The 23,402-nt window shown below is 42.7% G+C and overlaps 1 protein-coding gene across 6 annotated transcripts in view; it reads right to left on the bottom strand.

Annotated features, from left to right (window-relative positions):
• ICE2 (interactor of little elongation complex ELL subunit 2) overlaps nt 1–23,377 on the bottom strand; it is a 68,334-nt gene extending 44,957 nt beyond the window's left edge. For 4 of the 6 annotated variants that reach the window (XM_043524575.1, XM_043524576.1, XM_043524577.1 and 1 more), the window contains exons 1-6: nt 23,068–23,217; nt 21,015–21,119; nt 7,481–7,748; nt 5,370–5,489; nt 899–1,033; nt 482–604 (exon numbers count right to left, since the gene is read on the bottom strand). In XM_043524575.1, coding sequence (XP_043380510.1) covers nt 482–604; nt 899–1,033; nt 5,370–5,489; nt 7,481–7,748; nt 21,015–21,119; nt 23,068–23,096 — 780 coding nt within the window. In that variant the 5' untranslated portion in view covers nt 23,097–23,217. Of the gene's footprint in view, nt 1–481; nt 605–898; nt 1,034–5,369; nt 5,490–7,480; nt 7,749–21,014; nt 21,120–23,067 lie in introns of all 6 variants that reach the window. The other 2 variants (XR_006284594.1, XM_037910465.2) reach the window with 1 other exon arrangement.
• Nucleotides 23,378–23,402: the final 25 nt, after the last annotated feature.

The following is a 23,402-nucleotide window of genomic DNA, read 5'->3' as shown; positions in this document are numbered from 1 at the left end:
TATCTTTTCAGGAAATAATCTAGCATATAGCCTAATAAACTGTTTAACTCAAACACGGAGTTCACATTCTGTGACAAATAAATTCCATAAGGAGAAAAAAAAATCCTTTGTAAACTAATTTTTTTGTATAATCAAACTCTTTTCATTACATATATATTGATATTTTAATTAAAAAAAAGATAATTTTAAAATGAATATAAAACTAGATCCTTAACCAGAGTACTTGCAAACAATAGCTCTATCTGAATTCATTAGAGGTTACAGATAGCTGGCATGTCACATTCTAAGGGCCTCATCCAACGTCTATTGAAGTGAACCGAATTTACTGCAGTGAACATCGGATCAGGCTGTTAACGCTATTTCAAACTTTAAAAATGGTAGGATGATTGTTGTAACAGAAACGCTACATTGATCATACACCACTAAAAAGAATGATGTGAATTACATTATTACATACATTATAACAACAATAGTTACTCACATTATGCATAGCAGAAGCTCTCTGTTCTGGAGTTGCAACAGATGCGACAGTTTTATAATCTACAGATAGCTGTAGTTGCGTATGCATGGCAGGTGACAATACTTTAAGAAATCTTGCCTTTCCCTTGAATAAAATAAAGCAGCATCAGACATTTATTGGCATCAGTGTTGGCATTTTGATTGTTTATATAAATACCCTCTAAAAATGTAAGATTCTCATATTTTAAAAATATTCATACAGAACGGTTACCTTCCAGTCTCCAAGATAATTTAGTTATTACCGAAGCAATGCAAGTTGTAACCTATAGTCCAAGCATGGAAGAATGATCTCAATCAATGTAGCATTACATAATGTAATGCATGTTTAATTCAGGTTATCAGAAAATAATATCTGAACTTAGAGAGAGAGAGATGTTACCAATGCAAGTAGTTTTTTCTCCAGCTTTAAGGTCAGCTCTGTGCTAAATTTGCCTCCCATGATACTGGTGATTTCATGGAGAATGTAAAATTCAGGGTACTTCTTCACATGTCCAATACAAGCACTTAAAAATTGCTAAAGGGGGGGAAAAAAAAAAAAGGATGTTACAAAGCCTATGTATCAATACCATAACAGTTTCATAAAAATTAGAATGCTGCTGCAAAAGTTACATCTGCCTGTATTTTCAGCTATGAGAAAGAATGCATATTTCATCCATTTCTGTGAATAGATTTGTTAAAAATATTTCTTTATTCTTCTTTAGAATTCAGTTTAACAGTTTGTGACAAGAGGAAAAAGGAAAAATTGAGGTTGGTAGGAGGCTGCTTGTTGTTTGTTTTAAAAGCACTGCCCCAAAAAGGAGGTGGGGAGGGATAGCTCAGTGGTTTGAGCATTGGCCTGCTAAACCCAGGGTTATGAGTTCAATCCTTGAGGGTGCCATTTAGGGATCTGGGGAAAAAATTGGGGATTGGTCCTGCTTTGAGCAGAGGGTTGGACTAGATGACCTCCTGAGGTTCCTTCCAACCCTGATATTCAATGAACTTCTATGAACTCTGTGAGGTGTGTAGGCGCTCATATAACACTGTGATGGAGGAAGAGATAGGAACCTAGAGAGACAAAGGGAATATCTTGTGGTTAAGAGACAGGAATGGAAGTCACAAGATGTAGATTCTATTCTTGGATCTGGCACTGAGTCACTGTGTGATCCTCGGCAAATCACAGAGTCCTGATTTTTAAAAATTGGTCTTCAAAAATATCCACAAATTTTGGGCACAAACGTAATTAAGGTCTTGGAAGTCTAAGTATTTGATTCTGCCCACAAATCAGGTACTGAAACTACTAAATAACCTTAACTGCACTTACCCATTTGCAGCTACAAAAACAGGAGTTTGTATAAGGACCACATTTTCAGGCTGGTCTTAGATTTCTGAGGCCTCAGTTTCTTCAACTGTAAAATGCGCGAGACTACACCATTAATCCCCTGATTTTTCCAAAGCTCTGAGTTCTTTATAAAGGTAGCAGAAAATAAGATGCTACCAGATAATGGGACATGATTCTCTGCATGGGGTGTGTGTGAAAAAGGCTTTGAGATTGCTGAAAGTAGATAATTAAGCCATTATAATTATAAAAGGTGGAAACATGCCAAACTTGGAAGAATTACATTCTGAAGGAACTAGGAAGGGAATATGAAAGCTTTTGGCTAAGTTATACATTGGTTTTAAGACTGGAGGCAGTATTAAAAGAACTAATTTAGTTTTCCATATTTAGGAAGGGATCAAGGGAGGATAGAGAAAAATTAAACATCTGCAGGCCTTGTTCCCAAGGGAAAAGATATTGGAAACAATGATAAAGAATTAAAACATCTATAAGTGTGAAAAGTATTAAAAGCAGAGCTCAGTATGGGTTTATTTAAGAAAGGATTGTCTAGATCAGTACTCTGAACAACCTAAATAAATTAATCAATTGCCAGAAGAGAAGACAAGAAAGTATATTCTGTAATTTATCATAAAAGCGTTTGGTATTTTACCACGTTATAGATTACTCTGATCCAGAAAGCTTGGAAGTATTGTAGAACCAAGACTACTGGTACGGATGAAATGTTGTTTTAGGGAAATGAAACAGGTCTTGATAAGAAAAAACAGTATGGCGTGGACAAACGTATTCAGTTATAATTTGTATTGTGGTAGCACCTACATGCTCTAGTCCTGTACCAGGGCCTCAGAATGCGAGGCACTGTACAAACACAAAACAAAGAAGTACAGGATACAAATGTGCTTAATGGGTTTTTATTTTTGGTTGGTTTTTTTTGCTGCTGTTTTTCCACTGCATAAAATACCATGAGTTTATCATTTTAAAAGTGGCTAAAAGTTCCTATGATCTTGTTTTGGGGGTTCTGCAGAGGATGAGGAAGGAATAAACAAAATCAGGGAAACAGATTAAGGTGCTCTTCCTATCTCCCACACTTTCCCCCTAAATTTTAAAAGCCTTTAAAAAAATAAATCCGTGTCTTTTTTTTCTTCTTCAAGAAGCCAGCTAAGCCATCTGTGACCGTAGTATTTGAGATCCTTAGGTAATGTTTGTTGTTCTGCTGTACTGGAATTAGCACAGAGAGGGAAAAGCTCTCAGAAAATTTTTGGAGTTTTACGTAGAACGCAAATAAATACTTATTACTACTAATACATTAAGTCTATGGAGCTGTAATAATCACTGTTAATACAGTATATGAAGGCATAAGGAGTACTTAAAAATAAGATTTTTATTCAGATACCAATCTGTAAATACATGTTTAGGCCAATCAGTTTGCATTGAACTAGTCAAGTCTTTCTCTCAGCAAATAAGCAACTTTCTTTGGAAGCTCAGCCTTCTAGTTGGACTCTGAAACACCCTTACTCATTCCTTTTTCATGGTATCTATTTTATGTAGGCTTCAGGTGAAGGATGCAAGGGTAAAGAGGAGGGGAATGTCCCCTCTGGAAACACATTCATTTGCACGTGAACCCTGGACGCGGAGACAAATTACACAAGTTTCACATCATGTACTCATGGACTTTAGTAATTCATTACTTGCACCAACTAAAAATTATTCCATTCTCTGTCCACAATTGCTGCTTCAAAGATGACTGGAGGCAAGTAATTTTGTTAAATATAAATCACAGACTAGAGGACATGGAGGAATGAGGCCACATTTTGTGACCAGATGTAGGGTCCTCTGTTTAAAAAAAAAAGAATGGACACAAACTGCAACAATAGACAATATATAACAAGGGTAGAGAACAAATTAAGGCTAATCTCAATTTTAAACAAATCTATGTTTTTATTCCTTATTGTTTCTTTTCTGAAACAACACTAAAGCTATAATGTAGAACAGGATTCTAATAATTGTGTCTACCCAAACTATTTCTCAACTACAGAACAAATCTGTCTTGTGTACGAGAAACTGCAAAGCAAGAAAATGTTAAGGTGAAATAAGGTCAGCCTTATTACCAAATTTAGCTGAAGTAACTCTCACTAAGAAATATTGTAATTATTATGATGTGTGGACTGAGACAGTGCTCTGTGCTATAAGACAGAAAGTAACACATTTTCCATCTGGAAGAGTTTACCATTCTAACACAATAATAGACTATTTCACGCCAAGGTAAGTCACTACTAGAAATATACACAATTGTCAAAATGTTTTATTTTATTAGTACTTTCTCCACTTCATCTCTAACAAATAAAAAACTTCTAATTAAAATTTATATTTGCCAACTTCATATTCAGGGTCCCCCACGTGTCTGCTCCCACTGCAAATTAGTACAGGAATAAGGCAGAAAATTCAGATCCTGCCATTCATATTCTTATGATGCTCTTATTTTTGCCATTCACTATTTAACAGTTTTAAAGGAATATGTACCACTGTAACAGAAAATACTTGGGACCTAACAGAGAGCTGCCTTCATCCTACCTGACTATGACATCAGATAGATAACATTGCCTTCACTTTTTTATGATAGTGATTTCGAGTGAGTCCAAGGACGTATAGCAAGGTCTTATCTCATACGGAGGGAATTCTGTGCCAAAAATTAAAATTATATGCACATTTTAAAATTCTGCAAATTTTAATTGTCAATAAATAAATGTGGCTCCAGCCTGGCAGTGGGGAGCACTGGCCACTGGCTGCATTAAGGTGGGAGATCACCCTGAAGCTCCCACCTGCCGCAGTACAGGGACTCGGCAGTGAGGCTGCACCTGACCCTGACACAGTGCAAGGGCTGGGCCTGCCCCAGAAACAACCTGGGGCCTTGCCCCACTGTGCGAGGCACACCAGGTATGGCGCGGCAGGCTCAGCCCAACAGGATCCTAGTATGGAGGGGCTTAGTGTGGGGGGATCCAGGTGTGGAGCAATCTGGGTGCGAGAGGCTCAGTGGGAGATCTGGATACACAGGGGCTCGTTGGGGGGTTCCGGGTGCAGGGGCAATGGGTTTCTGCAGGTGGTTGGGGCTGAGCATGGGGGTCTGGGTTTGGGGAGATGGGGTTTGGGAGGGGGGAGGTTTAGTGGAGGCGGTCCAGTGCTGGGGGGTGGGGCTTGATGGGGTTGGGGTCTAGGTGCAGCTGGCTGGGGCTCAGTGGGGTGGGGATTGGGTGTGGGGGGCTTGTCAGAGGGGTCCAGGTGTAGGGAGGTAGGGCTTGTCAAGATGATGGTTAGATGGGCCTACCTAACTGGGGAGCCCCAGCTGCTGCCGAAGGGACACTGCATGCTTCATTGATGACAAACTATATTTCTTTATTTATATTCAATTACCTCAGTTTACTGAATTTATACTCTGCACATCTGCTCATCCCTGGCTAGTACGTTATTCCCCCCCTCCCCCCAATATTTTCATCTATTTATTCAATGAATGAATGAATGAATGCACAAACATTTCTGTTACCTCAGTATAAAGCAGTGCATCCTCAGAGATGGTATCATAATCCTGAACGCAACTCTTGGCTGCATTTTGTGCAAACTTCAAAAATTCTGCAATTTCACTGTTCAGAAATTCTTTCATTCGCTGAAACAAGAAAGAAGACAAAAAAAGAGAGTCAAATTTTGAAGATAGCAAGAAAAAACAAAAAATAACCCCCCCATAACTTAACTGTAATTGTAAAGGTAAACCCTTATTATAAAGAATGGATTTACACATCTCATTGCATATTTACAAAGCATCCAGTAGGTTATTTAAATCACACAAGAAGTGACATGTCTAGAAAGGCTATGCAGGTATCTTGGTGAAGAACTGAAGACATTATGGCCCAGATCTCACTAGATATGCTACACTGCTAGATCCTGGTTCACCTCCACTGAAGTCAATACAAAAGAATATTACAGAATTGGAGCCTATTTCCTTAAGAAAAGAAGCTTCCTTCCTGCAACAAATATTAGTTTAACCAAGGAGCATGATGCACAGGCATTGTCAGAGCAAGCTGACACGAGCCTTGTCTATGTTAGCACTTACACTGCTACTAACAATAGCACACTAGCCCTGTTGCTGAAAAAAATGGGTACTAATTTTTCTAGTGTAGATATATCCATTGTCACAACATAAGAGAATGGAATTGCCATAAATAAGGAACCACAAGACCATCAATGTAACGGAGCAATAGCCCCAGCCAATGAATCAGTTAATGCCACTTACAGGACTCAAATCTAATGATGCACTCAGGGCTTTGGAGCTGTGCTCCGGCTCCGCTCCAGCTCCAGGCAAAAACCTGAAGCTCTACTGCTCCGGAGCTGCTCCGCACTCCAGCTCCGGGCTCCGCTCCAAAGCTCTGGATGCATCCAGCCAGCATGAGAAAGAAATACAGTAGCTCATTGTCTAGAACATTTTTGCTCAGAATAACTAAAAGAGTGAATATTTGTGCATTTCTACTCCAGTGAGTAGACTACTTGCTATAGCAAGTACTGAAGGTCAACATGAAGGTTTCCAATGGTGTTAATGAGTTAGTCTTGTATTATGGGATGCAGCTCAAGATATAATCAGCATATAGAATCATAGAAATGTGGGCTTGGAAGGACCCTTGAGAGGCAGGATCAAGTATACCTAGACCACTGCAGCAGCGTCTCTAACCTGAAAAACCCCCAATGATGGGAATTCCACAACCTCCCACAGAAGTGCTTAACTATCTTTATGGCTAGAATGTTTTTTCTGATATCAGATCTAAATATCCCTTGCTACAGATTAAACCCATCATTTCTTGTCCTACCAGTGGACATGGAGAACAATTGATCACCATCCTCTTTATAACAGTCCTTAACATATCTGAAGACCTACCAGGTCTGGAGCCAGGCTGGAGCTCCTTTGTGTCCTCCCCCCAGACCTCTGCCAGCATTGCCCTGCCCGAGGTCCTGCAGCTCTCTCAGCCAGCCAGACACAGCATCCACTCTCCTCCAGCTCTAGCAGGGAACTGATCTTGCTGTGGCCCTGCAGCTCTTCTTATAGTAGCCTGCTGGGCCCTGATTGGCTGCTTCCCACACAGCCACTGTAGACAGCTTGAGGGACCTCTCTACTGTCCTTTTCTGGGGCGGGATGTGGCGGGGCCTCCACCACCCGCCACAGAAGGACAGAGCCGTCATGATGCATCTAACTTCTAATACAGTTAAAACATTTGTCCATGACATTATGAAATTCTACATGTGTGTCCTCCACTTACTACTTATTTTATGGTCAATTCATCACTTTCATTTCTCCTATAACTACCATCATAGCAACTGACTTAAGGACAGGAAAGCCAGGAGGCATCAAGGCAACTATTCAACTATGTTTTTAGAGTAACATGACGTCAACTATCCTAAAAAAGCCTCAGTAAAACAACAATGCACATTTTTAGGTATCTTTAAAAAAAAATCAAATTTCATTGTTGGGGAGATAAAACATGTCGGAAATTGGAAATGTTTAAGGACTTATAATTATTACAATCACATTTTTATCAAATGACTTTTAGAAAATTTCCCTTGGATTATTACAGCAAGGAATATTAGGAGAAAAACAATTTTAACACTTACCAAATATTGAGAATATTCTCTTTGATATGTTGCAATAAATTGGTAGGATGCAGGGTTTTTTGAAAACTTAGTCATTAGATATAAATATGTTTTCTGCTCCTTCTCAGTTAGACTAGAGACATAAGGATACGGGATTCTGGGCTCTGGAAAAGGATTATCATCAGCTGTGGGTTTAACTTCCTCCTCAGCTGGAGCTGCAGCCTGTGTGTTAAATGTTTTCACATCTTCTACAGAGTTTATTGATGCCTCTACATTTTCTTCTTTATGTCTGAAAGAAAAGTAATAAGTGAAACAATTTACACTTTTCACATGAAGACTTGTATTAGAGAAAACTGATGCTGACAGTCACGGAAGACCTTAAGATTTCCAATCATTGGACAAAATATATCATAATTAAGGCTAAGTTTTATTCACAGGTACTTTTACTAAAAGTCAAGGACAGGTCCCAGGCAGTAAAGAAAAATTCATGGCCCCTGACCTGTCCATGACTGTTACTAAAAATACCTGTGAATAAAACCTGCGGGGGGATGGTGCCCGGGGGCCCTGCGGGTGCTAGGGGAGGGCAGCCTGGCTGCGTGCAGGGGGAAGACGGGGACGGGCAGTGGCTTGCAGCCTCGGATTCCTGCTGGTGCTGGTGGGGCTGGCAGGCTCCCTACCTGGCTCTGCACCACCCCCAGCAGCAGAGTTTGGGTGTGGGAGGGCGCAGAGGGTTGGGGCATGGGACGGGCTCTGGGCAGCGCTTACCTGGGGGGCTCCGGGAACCACGGCCAGTGGGAGCTGTGGGAGTGGTGCCTGCAGGTGGAGCTGCCTTGCCACACCTCTGCCTAGCAGCTGAGCATGGGGGATATCGCCGCTTCTGGGAGACCCCCAGGTAAGTACCACCCAGAGCCCGCCTCACCCTGTCCCGCGCCCCAACCTCCTGCCCCCTCCCACACCCAAACATTGCTGCTAGGGTGGGGGTGTGTGCGGTGGCCCGGGACTGACCTAGCAGCGACCAGCGTACCTGGCGCAGAGGCTGCCTGAGCTTCCCCTGGGCCAGGCACACTGGCTGCTGCAGAAGACATGGAGGTCCAAGAATCCTGACTTCCATAACCTCCATGACAAACTTGCAGTCTTAATCATAATTAATAGAACAATGGTATTATAACACCATTCCCCCATCTATATTTAGACACATCTAAATTTAGTCATATCCTAGGACTGATGGGAGTTTCACCACTGACTTCAAAAGAAGAAAAATGTGGTAATTATTTGTACTGGATCAACTCCACTTTTCCAGGAAACATCACATATAATAACTTGTTACACTGGATATCTAGATGAGAGAGCCAATCACAAAACACAGGTCCTCTTTGTTCTGGAAATGTCTTCACTATGAATGAGGCCTCATTTCCTCATCTGCTGTCTGCTACTTATGTATACAACGTTGTAGCCACGTTGGTCCCAGGTATCACAGACACAAGATGGGTAAGGTAATATCATTTATTGGACCAACTGCTGTTACTCAGAGAGACAAGCTCTCTAGCTTAGGCCATGTCTATACTACAAAATTATGTTGAATTAACTTACATCAGCACACAGCCACCACAGCTACTAAACGCTTGTGTTTTTGTAAGCTTAACTCCTTGTGTTGACAGTACAATTGATAGAAATGCTCTTGGCGAGGATGCACACTGCCATTGTTGGGCATTGTGGGACAACTCCTGAAAGCCAGTAACAGTCGATGTAAGCAACTCAGCGTCTACACTGACACTGCATCAACCTCATTACATCGACTGACTCTACAGGCTTGTCTACGCTGGCAAGTTTTGACGCCAAAAATTTCCACACCAGCGAGAGACTTTTGTCTTTTCCCTTCCCTTTATTGTCAACAAACAGCCAGTATACATACAATGCCTCCCCCGGCCCCCAATTTTATTGGCCTCCAGAAAGTGTCCGACAATTCCCATGCTGCCGCTCTGGTCAGCGGTTTGAACTCCGCTGCCCTGCAGCCGCCAACCCACCCCTCCCCCTTGCAAGCCCCGGGAATTTTAAATATAATTTCCTCCTTGGTGGCTTCCCAGGTAAGCATGGCTTGCCATTCCACTAACCGCACTCCTGCTTGGACCACTGCTAAGCTGTTGGATCTGATCGGTATATGGGGAAAGGAGTCTGTTCAGTCTCAGCTGCAAATGACCCATAGGAATCGGGACACATATGGGCAAATTTCTCGAGGCTTTTCTCGAAAAGGGCTATGTTCAGGACATGCAGTAGTGCAGAGTGAAGATAAAGGAGCTGAGGGAGGCATACCATAAGGCGCGGGAGGCGAAACATTGCTCTGGTGGTGCACCTAAGACCTGCTGTTTCTATAAGGAGCTGAATGCTATCCTCAGTGGTGACCCCATCTCCATCGCCGATAGCCCCGTGGATACTGCAGAGGCAGCAGAAAGAGGAGGTAACCTGAAGGCTGAAATTCTGGATGAAGAAGTGGAGCTAGAAGAGGATGTGGAGCTCCCAGTGGGGTCGCCCAGTGGGGCAGGCAGCCAGGAACTTTTCTCCAGTCCAGAAGTGCTCTACGGGGAGCAGGAAGCAGATGAGACACCGGGTAAGTTGCTGTGGCTTGTGTAGGGAATCAAAAAGTGGGAGGCAGGTAATGTTTTGTGTGAGCTGGACTTTGCCATGTGTAGCTAATCTGCATGGCCAAGCAGGGTGTCGATGGACATCGAGACCTGCAGGGAATCCTTCAGAGAGAGGCTCTGGAAAGTTTCCAAGTGGTACTTGTTAATCCTCTGCCACAGATTCCAAGGGATTGCAGCCTTGTTAGTTCCTCCATTGTAGGAAACTGTACCATGCCATTTAGCAATCACTGGAGCTGGGACCAAAGCGGCACATAGCTGAGCCGCATATAGACCGGGGTGAAAGCTGCAAGCATACATTAGTTGTGCCCTGGTTTCCCTGCTCCCCCACATCAGTGAGGTGTCAGCAAGCAGGTTGGCTGCCTGTGAAAAAGTGTGAGATAATTTTAGAATGAGTTCCCTGAAAAGCTGCCATGCAAGCAGTGACTGTTTTGTCCATACGCACAACCGCCTTCCCCCCACTCCCGACACTCACCATGATTGGGGTGCTCACAGAGCTGTGTGCCTGTCTAGAGTCAGTGAGAAAGTGATTGCTACTACTCGCAAAAGGCCCCACCCCCCTCTATGCCCACACATTCCTTTTCACTTCACAGCACTCCCGAGTTTCCCCATCACTCCATCCGCTTGCAAAATGATAGCTGGAGCTACACACAGTTGTGAGGTTTTACCTTTTACCAATAAATAAAGGTACAGAGTTTTTACTCTGTATTCTACAAAAGCATATAGCAGTCAATTCACTCTTGGGAACAGGCTTCTAAAGCATTTTGTTGCATGAATCTTGGGCCCCAAAATTGTACATGGATGCACCAGGGAAGCAACTCCAAAGCAGATGTGTTAGTCCCCCTCATCGTCAAAGGGGTCCCTCAAAGCCTCTCTGATGTTAATAGCAGCCCTCTGGGCTCCTCTCACAGCCCTATCATCTGGCTGTTCAAACTGTGCAGCCAAGAACTTTGCCTCAGTGCTCCACATCTGAGCAAACATTTCACCCTTAGATTCACACAGATTATGCAAAGTGCAGCACGAGGCTATGACCATGGGAATATTATCCTCGGTAAGGTCTAGCCTGCCATTGAGACACCACCAGCAAGCTTTCAAACGGCCAAAGGCACATTCAACTACCATGCGGCACCTGCTCAGCCTGTTGTTAAAACGTTCCTTGCGCCACACTCCATTTCTGCCTTCCCACAACATCTAGTGACAGATGGTATCACCAGGCACTATGGGATACATACTGTTGACAATGGTGCCCTGAATGTGGATGTGATCTGTCGACAGGGAGCAAATGTAAACTCACTTTGGCGACTTTGCTTTTGTCGATTTTTTTATGTCAACGTTAGTCAAACTTGCCAGTATTGACAAGCCCTACTTTGCTTCGGGAAGTGGTGTTATGTCGACGCAGAGAGGCACTTATGTCAGCGGGACCCAAATTTAAGTGAAGACACTTCCACAGCTAGGTTGATGCAAGGCAGCTTACATCGCCCTTACCATGGAGTAGTGTAGAGCAGTCCTTACACAGAGCTCTTCTTCAGGTTTGGGAAACATACTTGCAGTGTCACAGCGGCACAGATTCTTTACCATAAGTAATTAACAAATTTCAAAGGACCATTCAAAGTGAAGTGGCCCATTAAAATCTCTCTAGTCATAGGAGGGAAAAAAAAGCTGAGGGGATGGGGGATTAGTAGGTTATAGATTGTTGTTATAAGCCTTAAATCCTGTGTCTCTATTCACTCCATGATTATTAGTGTCTAGAAACATTATGAATTTAAGCCCCCAGGTTTGTCTTTTAAGGTGTTGTGCAGGCTGCCTTTGAGGATGCAAACTGATAGATCAGCTATAGAGTGATCAGTTTGTGAAAAGCATTCACCCACAGGTAATATGATGTTTTTGTCTTTTATCATTTTTCTGCGTGAGTTCATTTGAGAGTGTGGTGATTGTCTTGTTTCACCCACATAACTGTTATTGGAACACTTAGAGCACTGAATGAGGTACACCACATATTATAGGCATAGACCCATGGATATTGAAAGGCGTGTTGTGAGGGGTGCTGATTATCTAGAGTAGTAATACTCAGACCAAGGCTCAGGAGCTGCAAGTGGCTCTTTAATGTGTCTCCTGTGGCTCTTTGCAGGAGATGATATTAAAACACTGTGATTTAATTAACAACCAATCTAAGTTATTAACCAGTCAGGATACTTTTATTACATTATTAACCAATTGTAGAATACTTTGTCAGTCATTTTGCTGTGAGAATTATAGATATAACGGTGAATGAAACAATGAATTCACACTACTGTGGCTCTTTTGGGTAATATTGACCGATAATTTGGCTCGTGAACCACAGAGGTCGGAGTACCACTGGTCTACGTTTTGCAGCTGTTGTTCTGGCAGGGTCGGACGCCACTTTGAGTCTGTTACTTATGTTTGTTAAACTGCGTGTCAACAACTTATAATCAACTAGGCCTCACTTACTCCTGAACCAAAGTTATGATAGCAAATGAGAAGTACTCGACACTGAAGCCTCTTTTAAAATGGAAGACATATGGCTTTAACAGCAGGGAAGTCCAGATTTCAGAGAAGATTTTTCCCAATAATGAAGCACACTATTCAGAGCTCCATTTATAATACTAAACAGTACTGGAATCAGTTGCTAAAGCAAGATAACACTTGCTGGACACGACAAGGAGGAGAGGCATGGAGGAGGAAATGGTCCTAGCAACAGGAAGCAAGGTATGTAATAAGATTGGTTCTTAAAACAACTTCAGTATAAGAAGGTTTACTAAGCCCTTATGTATTTACAATACCTATGCTTAAAAATGAGCATATTTAGGTTAACAAAATGAACATTAACTGCTGATCTTGGAAAAAACATATTTTAGAGATTTGATTTCAGCACTAAAAAATGTCACAAGAGCTATTCATACCTAACAGTATCACGTCTGCAACTCTTAATAATACTTCACAGCTGTCTCACTGAATATAAGAATATGTCCATCCTTGTGGCACAAACTGGCAAATATAATTAAGCTGCAGCAGCGACAAGATGCTGACTCAGATTTGCCAATGTAGGAATGTCAAAAAATTCTAGCAGTTTAAATTGGCTACATTCAGCACAGTATTAAATGGCAACACATCAAGATTATTTCATTGTGCAATGCTGTCAAAATCTTCATCAGGGTGCATACCAACATAATTCAACAGGGCCTTTCCATTCATATTTGCGGTTTACTTTATTTGAGCTGACGGTTTAAAAATTTGCCCTTCATTTTATGCAATCCACCCTCTTCTCAGCTACAGCTTCCATGGAGAGGGAATAGAAGAGTGGCATCTCAGTTAAATATTATCAGGGTCCCTATATAGAGATTCACAAATTCCTGGAGTATCTGGAAAAGAACAGAATATTTCCCATTTGGAATGAGTTATTTCTCCAAAGTCCAAACTCCCCTGATCACAGCAATTCAGTAAGTCTCATCTCTGCCTCATCCTCTAATATCTCTCCACACACCCCTTACTCCACCCCACAGCACCAAAATTGTTTTGGTAGTCATTTTAATAAAATTAAAAATTGAATTTAAGCAAAAAAGAAATTAGGGAACCGCCTGTCTCAAAAGAGCTAACTGCATACAGAGTTCCGTATACAGTCATTCATTAGCCCGTTCGTTTATAAGCTGACCCCCCAAGATGGATAGGTAAAAATGGGAAAAAAATGGTATGACCTTCTCATAAGCCGACCGTGTATTTCAGGGGTTGGCAAACTTTGGCTCCCGGCTCATAAGAGTAAGCCGCTAGCAGGCCTGGATGTTTTGTTTATCTGGAGCGTTCGCAGGCACAGAGCCCCTCAGCTCCCAGTGGCCGTGGTTCACCATTCCCAAACAATGGGAACTGCGGGAAGTGGCGGCCAGCACGTCCCTTGGCCTGCGCCGCTTCCTGAAGCTCCCATTGGCTGGAAACGGCAAACCGTAGCTGAGGGGCTCCATGCCTGTGGACACTCCAGGTAAACAGAATGTCCCGACCCGCCAGCGGCTTACTCTGACGGGCTGGGAGCCAAAGTTTGCTGACCCCTGCTATATTTAAAAAGCTGGCATCACAAGAAACACTCAAAAGTTTTGCTAGAATTATTTTAATGTAATCTAACGAAAAACCTGCTGTTATAATAACTGAACAAATATGTATTCACCTTCAAAATTACAGTCAGTCAATGTTTTAAATATCCATTTACTGATTTTAAAGTTTCATATTGTTCTAAGGTACTTATTCAAAAAGTCTTAAAATCCTTCAAAGTCCTAATCAGTCTCCGATTCACCAAACAGTTCATTAAACTCGGCTTCAGTCACAGTTGTACCTGCACTGTCATCGCAGATGTTGGCAGTGTCATCTTCAGGCTCCGATTCCTTCTCATCATCAGTCTCTGTTGTGTCATCATCAAATATGGCATCGTCTTCTGACCCGTCGAGCGCATTGCTGATACAGCATTTCCGAAATGATTTTTCTATCATGTCCGAGGGAAAGGACTCCCACACGTACTTGACCCACTGGGTGACCAGATTGATTTCAGGCTTCATAAGATTCCCGCCTTTTGTCAACTTCTCCATGCCTTAGCACATCCATTCAGACCACATTTTGCATAGCCTGTCTTTAAAGGGTTTGTTCAGGCAGACATCAAGCAGTTGTAGGACAGAAGTTAAGCCTCCAGGTATTACAGCCAAAGTAGTTTTCATTTTTTGGCCACATTTTTCACCTCATCTATCTTGTGTGCCCTGAACATGCCCCAAATGAGCATAGCAGGTTTCTTGAAAAGTGCCCGTGGTCTCTTATTCCACACTTTTCCCAGCCATTCAATAGTCCCACTTTCATTCATCCATCCATCCCTTTACATGTGCACGTACGATGATACAGGCAGGAAATTTCATGTTTTTAGGCAAGGTTTTTCTTTTAAAAATAACAATAGGAGGGAGCTTTGACCCATTGGCCAAACACGATAAAACCACCATAAAATGGATTTTTTCATTGCCAGTGGTTGTAAGTAAAACTGTATTTTCACCAACACCGGTTACTGTTCTGTTGCTCAGGAGATCGAATGTCATCGGTGTTTTGTCCATATTTCGTATTTGTGACAGCTCAAATGCATATTCCTTTTGATGTTTTATAATAAACTTTTGGAAAAATTTGATTTTTTTCTTCCAAATCTCTTGGCAGCTTTTGGCTATATATGTTTGCTGACGAAGACAGAGACCGTAACGGTTCAAGAAGCGAGTACACCAACCTGCTGATGCGACAAACACTGACGGCTTTACTGACTAGTATTTGGCATCTTTCGACATTTGCACAGCACGCAGACGAATTCCAGTTCTAGTGATGACATACGCATTTTGTCAACATTCTAACAACCCAATCAGTGAGACCTTTCTCAAGCTCAAGAAATGAAGCACACCTCACCGGACATTTTTTCTTGCTTCTTGGCATGTCTTTTAGTGATGTTTTATTTTTTCGCCGTTCTCGTACTTGTGTCTCATTGATACAAGAATTCACGAGCAGCGGAGCAATTATTGTTTGCTTCTGCATGTTCAACAACTTTATTCATATTCAAGTTTGAACGCTGTGTGATAAGCAGACCGTTTTCTTTTGATTTCACCATTGTTCATTTTATATACAAGCATGGAAATCTTAGAAAATAATAATTTAGTTATACATTTTACAGGACTTTATACAGGAATGTCACCTCCTTTATCACTGCCAAATTATTATTATTCTTTGTTTATTTCAAAGCAGCCCTGTAGATTGGCATGTCTGTGGCGATAACAGGCTATTTAAATTTTATTACCGATTCCATCGATTCTGTGCGTTATATTTTCAGATTGGCTCGAGATTTACGAGGTCCATTGGTAGAAATGCACACAGAGATCAAATTACACAGCAGTGGACTGACACCAGTGCCATAGTACTATCGTTCACTGAATTTTTCAGATTGGCTTGTACGCGTAGCATTTTCATTTTAGCATTCATTTCAAGCCAAGCTAGTCCACTAAAGGAAGGCTGTGCAACTTTAAAAGGCTGCAGTATCGATATCAATAAATTATTTTACCATCAATATAAGTAAGCGCTATAAAAATAGTTATAATATAGTTATAATATAGTCCTGTAGTAAAACAATACTAGGAAAAGCAAACAGCTAGTACTAGGAAAATTGAACTTTAGGGAAGCACGTGTTTTTAAGTGCTTTGTTTACATGGACATGAACTGAGAAAAACTGTATAGTCGATATCCATATGTTTTATTTATATTAATACTTCTTTTATCTCAATTATAACATAACAAATATACAATTTAAGTAAAAATAAAATGTTAGCACTTTTTTAAAGAAGCGAATCCAGAATTGACATTCCATCGTCAGTGATCTACAACAGGGGTCGGCAAACTTTGACTCCCAGCCTGTCAGGGTAAGCCACTGGCGGGTCAGGACATTTTGTTTACCTGGACTGTCGGCGGGCACGGAGCCCCTCAACTCTCAGTGGCGCAGCTTGCCGTTCCCAGCCAATGGGAGCTGCAGCAAGCGGCACGGGCCAAGGGACGTGCTGGCCGCCACTTTCCGCAGCTCCCATTGGCTGGGAATGCCTAACCACAGCCACTGGGAGCTGAGGGGCTCCATGCCTGCGAATGCTCCAGGTACAAAACCACAATGTATTAGATATTCAATTCAATAACTCAATAAAGCTTAAAATCATCCAATTTTGGTGTAGACGCGTTGATAATATGACCCCCGCTCTTTGATGCTTCATTTTTTACCAAAAAAAATCAGTTTATGAACGAGTATATATGGTATTTCACTGGCGGTCAGTGCCGAATTTCATCCAGGTCTTGCGAAATGCAAGTACTTTCCACAGGATGGTTCTATTTGCCTATGTGACAGGTAGCATCAGTCCAAGTCCTACTGGGCAGAGTCACAGCACAATGTAGTGACAGGTCAATGACTGACTAGGACTACTGTACTCCACAAAAGCCACTGTAGGAAGGGAAACCCGAACTCAGGTCTTGACATATACATGTAAATGAAGGAACTGATTTTCAAATGGTTGGTTTACTATCTATTGAGCGGAAATATTTAAACGATACATATTCCTGTAATTATTTGGTTTCTGAAACAGATTCAGTTATTTTAAAAAAAATACATTACTTATCCTATAAAAAACAAACAAAAAAAACCAGTGTCAGAAGACAGAGAAATGGATTAAAAAACAAAGTGTATACTCAGTTTACTGAAAAGAGGGCAGATTGCTTGTCACATTGCCTTAAAGTACTAAACACCTCTCAAAACACTGACTTCAAATTTGTATTCTGTTCATTTAGAATCCAGTGCTCTGACATATAGCAAGAAAACTCCCATAAGCCTTACAAATGCTAGTCCTACTTTCAACAAGTGTTAGCAAAACCACAAGAAGAAACAAAAGTTGTGGCATTAACAGCACGTGTGCCAATATCGTTGCTGCTTTTTGTTGCAACCCTTTTCCTTGCTAAATGTAGTTTGTTTAGCTTAGTTGCTCTTTAAGGCATGACCTTGCCTATAAAGCCCCTAGATACTGCTGAATCTATGTAAATAGGCATAAGAACGGCCATACTGGGTCAGATCTAAGGTCCATTTTGCCCAGTATCCTGTCTTCCAACAGTGGCCAATGCCAGGTGCCCCAAAGGGAATGAACTGAACAGGTAATCATTGACTGATCCATCCCCTGTCGTCCATTCCCACTTCTGGCAAACAGAGGCTAGGGACACCACCCCTGCCCATCCTGGTTAATAGGCACTGATGGACCTATTCTCCATGAATTTATCTAGTTCTTTTTTGAACCCTGTTATAAGTTTATGGAGGGGATGGTATGATGGGATCACCTAATTTTGGCAATTAATTGATCTTTGACTATTAGCGGTAGATATGCCCAATGGCCTGTGATGGGATGTTAGATGGGGTGAGATCTGAGTTACTACAGAGAATTCTTTCCTGGGTGTCTGGGTGGTGAGTCTTGCCCACATGCTCAGGGTTTAGCTGATCGCCATATTTGGGTTGGGAAGGAATTTTCCTCCAGGGCAGATTGGCAGAGGCCTTGGGGTTTTTTTGCCTTCCTCTGCAGCATGGGGCACGGGTCACTTGCTGGAGGATTCTCTGCACCTTGAAGTCTTAAAACGACGATTTGAGGACTTCAGTAGCTCAGACATAGGTTAGCGGTTTGTTACAGGAGTGGGTGGGTGAGATTCTGTGACCTGCGTTGTGTAGGAGGCCAGACTAGACGATCATAATGGTCCCTTCTGACCTTAAATTCTATGATTCTATAGTCTTGGCCTTCACAACATCCTCTGGCAAAATACTTCCTTTTGTTTGTTTTACACTTGCTGCCTATTAATTTCATTTGGTGACCCCTAGTTCTTGTGTTATGAGACCGAGTAAATAACACTTCCTTATTTACTTTCTCCACACCAGTCATGATTTTATAGACCTCTATCATATCCTCTCCCAGTCACCTCTTTTGCAAGCTGAAAAGTCCCGATTTATTAATCTCTCCTCATACAGCAGCCGTTCCATACCCCTAATAATTTTTGTTGCCCTTTTCTAAGTCCAAAATAACTTTTTTGAGATGGGGCGACCACATCTGCATGCAGTGTTCAAGATGCGGGTGTACCATGGATTTATATAGAGGCAATAGGATATTTTCTGTCTTATTATCTATCCCTTTCTTAATGATTCTCAACATTCTGTTCGCTTTTTTGACTGCCGCTGCACATTGAGTGGATGATTTCAGAGAACTATCCACAATAACTCCAAGGTCTCTTCCTTAAATGGTAACAGTTAATTTAGGCTCCCATCATTTTATACATATAGTTGGAATTATGTTTCCCAATGTGCATTACTTTACATTTATCAACACTGAATTTCATCTGCCATTTTGTTGCCCAGTCACCCAGTTTTGAGAGATCCTATTGTAGCTCTTCGCAGTCTGCTTTGGACTTAACTATCTTGAGTAGCTTTGTATCATCTGCAAATTTTACCACCACACTGTTTACCCCTCTTTTCAGATCATTTATGATTATGTTGAATAGGATTGGTCCCAGTACAGATCCCTGGGGAACGTCACTTCTCTCAATTCTGAAAACTGACCATTTATTCCTACCCTTTGTTTCCTATCTTTTAACCAGTTACCAATAAAGTTACCAAGAGGATGTTCCCTCTTAGGCCATGACAGCTTACTTTGCCTAAGAGCCTTTGATGAGGGACCTAGTCAAAGGCTTTCTGAAAATCTAAGTACACTATATCCACTGAACCCCCCGGTCCACATGCTTGTAGATCCCCTCAAAGAATTCTCTGAGACATGAATAGACATGTGTCAGAAGACAGAGAAATAGATTTAGAATCCCACTTATTCATGTCTTTTAACTCAGACAACATCACCAGCCTTCTCCAAATGAGATAAAGATGGAGAGTCAGGGAGTGGGACACAGCCAGCCTCACCAAATATATCAGGCCTCAGGAAGCAGGATCATAGAATCACAGAATCTCAGGGTTGGAAGGGACCCTCAGGAGGTCATCTAGCCCAACCCCCTGCTCAAAGCAGGACCAATCCCCAACTAAATCATCCTAGCCAGGGCTTTGTCAAGCTTTACCTTAGAAACCTCTAAGGAAGGAGATTCCACCACCTTCCTAGGTAAAGCATTCCAGTGTTTCACCACCCTCCTAGTGAAAAAGTTTTTCCTAATATCCAACCTGAACCTCCCCCACTGCAACTTGAGACCATTACTCCTTGTTCTGTCATCAGCTACCACTGAGAACAGTCTAGATCATCCTCTTGTGGAACCCCCTTTCAGACAGTTGAAAGCAGCTATCAAATCCCCCCTCATTCTTCTATTCCGCAGACTAAACAATCCCAATTCCCTCAGCCTCTCCTCATAAGTCATGTGTTCCAGTCCCCAAATAATTTTTGTTGCCCTCCGCTGGACTCTTTCCAATTTTTCCACATCCTTCTTGTTGTGTGGGGCACAAAACTGGACACAGTACTCCAGATGAGGCTTCACCAATGTCGAATAGAGGGGAACGATCACGTCCCTCGATCTGCTGGCAATGCCCCTACATATACATCCCAAAATGCCATTGGCCTTCTTGGCAACAAGGGCACACTGTTGATTCATATCCAGCTTCTCGTCCACTGTAACCCCTAGGTCCTTTTCTGCAGAACTGCTGCCGAGCCATTCGGTCCCTAGTCTGTAGCGGTGCATGGGATTCTTCCGTCCTAAGTGCAGGACTCTGCACTTGTCCTTGTTGAACCTCATCAGATTTCTTTTGGCCCAATCCTCTAATTTGTCTAGGGCCCTCTGTATCCTATCCCTACCCTCCAGCGTATCTACCTCTCCTCCCAGTTTAGTGTCATCTGCAAACTTGCTGAGGGTGCAATCCACACCATCCTCCAGATCATTTATGAAAATATTGAACAAAACCGGCCCGAGGACCGACCCTTGGGGCACTCCACTTGATACCGGCTGCCAGCTAGACATGGAGCCATTGATCGCTACCCGTTGAGCCCGACAATCTGGTCAACTTTCTATCCATTTTATTTTTATTTTATTTATTTTTCTGTCTTTGGAAGTTGCCAGTGAAAGGAGTTTTGTTTAAGTTTTTCTTCTTTGGTATCAGTGAGGAAGCAGAAGATCAGACCACTACTCAAGGCCCCTGGAAGTCTCCTGCTTTACGAGGTCCCAAGAAAGAGGACAGAGACCATTGCATATCTGTCAAACCACTGGGTTTCCTCACTTGCTGGGTAACAACATTTTTTTTTTCCCCTTGCTGTTTTGTTTTTCAATTAAGATAACAGAAAAAAAGCATGTTTTGAAAGGAAGCAGACAGGCGACATGGAGAACACTCACAACAGCTGAAAGAAAATACATACTTGTTTGACAAAATCCACAGTTCAGAAAGCGTTGGAGACAAAGAATATTTTTCATAAATGTCTCGTGAGAAAAACACTTCAACACCATTTTTTGGTGAAACATTCCTGTTTAAAAAAAAAAAGAAAAAAAAGACAACATGTAGTTGCAATTCAATCTCACAAAACACAGCACTGACTATATGGTTACTGACACCAACCTAAGAACAATATCTAAGTGACCAAACACTCAGAATTTGAAAAATGATTCTCTGAATCACTCAGAAATAAGGTATATAATTCTGTGTGAAAATGGGGAAAATGTTATCTAAAATGTTCACACCCTCCTCCTTCTCAGACAGATATAAACCCAATGTTTCATTTCAACATTAAAATGAACTTGTTCCTCACTATTCAAAAGAAAGCTTACAGATAGGATGGAGTACATTTCTAGAGCTGGTCAGAGAAAATTTTATGGAGCCATATTTTGTCGGAATATTGTGATTCAAATCTAAACACTTCGCAAAGTTGGGTCATTTTGCTGGGATTCCATTTAGAAAATAATATGGAAAAAAGTTCTGACAATGTTGAAACTTCCTGCACTGTTGAATAGCCACTGAGAACTGCAGTGTGGCAGTCCCGCCCTCCCCCCAGTGACAGTCACTGCTCTGTGCCCCCATGCTGTACTTTAGGATTCTTCTGAATAAAAGTAATGCAAATAATTATAATATCTTCCTCTCTCCTACACTACCTGCTAAATAACCATACTGCCTCAAAGATAATTACAATCCACCTACCTAAAATATATCTGGTAATCTCAACCAGATAGGGTATTTTTTCAGTTTTTGTCCTAAACTTTTTGTCCTCTGTGTAGTGTTAGTCTGACATATTAAACAGGTCTTATTTTTCATCTCAGTGGTGGTTGTATTTCATTAGTAGGTGATTTCTTCATGAAACATAAAATTTGTCATTCTCTAAAATAAGCAATTGTAGATATGGGCCTTGATCCTGCAAAGGCTTATGAATGTGCTTACAGTTAAGCACTTGCACGTGTCCTTGCAGTGTCAAGGCTGTAAAATGTAAGCTCCTTAGGGAAAGGATCTCATTTTATTTATCTGTAAAAATCATTGGCACACCTATGTGCTGTATTAATAAATGACCATTTAAAACATTATATAAAATTACTACAGGGGCATTAGCATTGCAGCATTAGTTCAATTAACTGCTGACCAACCCCCTTCCCTATGTGAAAGATGTGGGTGGAATGAAAGAGAGAAAAACAAAAATATTATTTTTAATATGTGACCCCAGATGTGTCCAGCACCTATCACAGATCAAGGATAATGCAGGCATTGCTTGAAGCAGAGCCTCTGAACTGATCAGCTCCTAGTCCCATCCCTTGTTAGATTGCACTGCTGTGTCCATAGACTCCCCCACAGATTTCCCACCACTGCTTCCAAGGGGGAGAGTTATAGTACAGACAGGAAGCTGGCATTTTGACTGCTGCATTGCCTGCGCCGCATTGGTGCTTTTCAGTTGTTAATGGCTTCATTTTTATTTGTAGGCGATCGCTGGGACAACAACGAGGCGGCAGCTCCTAGTACAGGGCATCAGACTTTAATTAATTCTTATCCAGGTCCCTCGCTACACAACGGGGCGGGGGTGAGAGCACGCGGTGGTTCCAGCAATCGCCTGTGCCCCGTCCACACTAGCGGGCCAAATGCGGGGACCCCCGAGCAGCTGAGCCAGTGGGAAAGGCGATGCGGAGGCAGCGAGCGGGGAATCGCGGAGGCTACAGCGATGGCGCGTTGGTTACACGACCTCAGCAGCAAGGGGATGGAAGACACCGGGGGGCTGGCGGAGGCTCTGAGCTACACAACCCCGCTGCGGTGCGGCGGCCTGTCAGAGGGGCCCCGTCCCCCTCACGCGCACACACGCTCGGGACAGTCAGCGCAGCAGCGGTTTGTGCCCCCGCTCTACACACAGCACCGCGTCGGGGGAGACCCGACCTCAGCAGGGCCCAGACGACAGAGCCTAGGGCCCCCACCAGCCCCGGGTCAGAGCCACACGTACTCACCAGGTGAGCCCCTTCTCACCGGCCTCCATCTTGGCCGCGCTACGCCCCCGACGGAGCCCGAGCCCCTTCTCCCGGCAACGGCAAACTATCCTTTCCACGAACCCAGCCACCCCCCCTCACAGCGCTACCCAATCAGCACCTCGGAGCGCGCTCGACGCGGTCTCACGTGGGTGAGGCAGCCAACCAGAGCCGGAGCTTGAGCAGCACCTGCAGCTCCGTGAGCGGCCATCTTTGGTGTGGGCAGAGCGAGCGGCGCCTACGTTGCCCACACCGGCCCGGTCAGAGAATCCCACCCCTTCCCTCAGGGGGCGCTGCGGGGGCGGGGATTGATGGGC

The sequence above is a fragment of the Chelonia mydas genome, chromosome 10 (genome assembly GCF_015237465.2).
Source record: "Chelonia mydas isolate rCheMyd1 chromosome 10, rCheMyd1.pri.v2, whole genome shotgun sequence".
In the NCBI taxonomy this organism is placed as follows: domain Eukaryota; kingdom Metazoa; phylum Chordata; order Testudines; family Cheloniidae; genus Chelonia; species Chelonia mydas.
The sequence above is the reverse complement of the archived record's forward strand: the minus strand, read 5'-3'. Positions and strand labels throughout refer to the sequence as shown.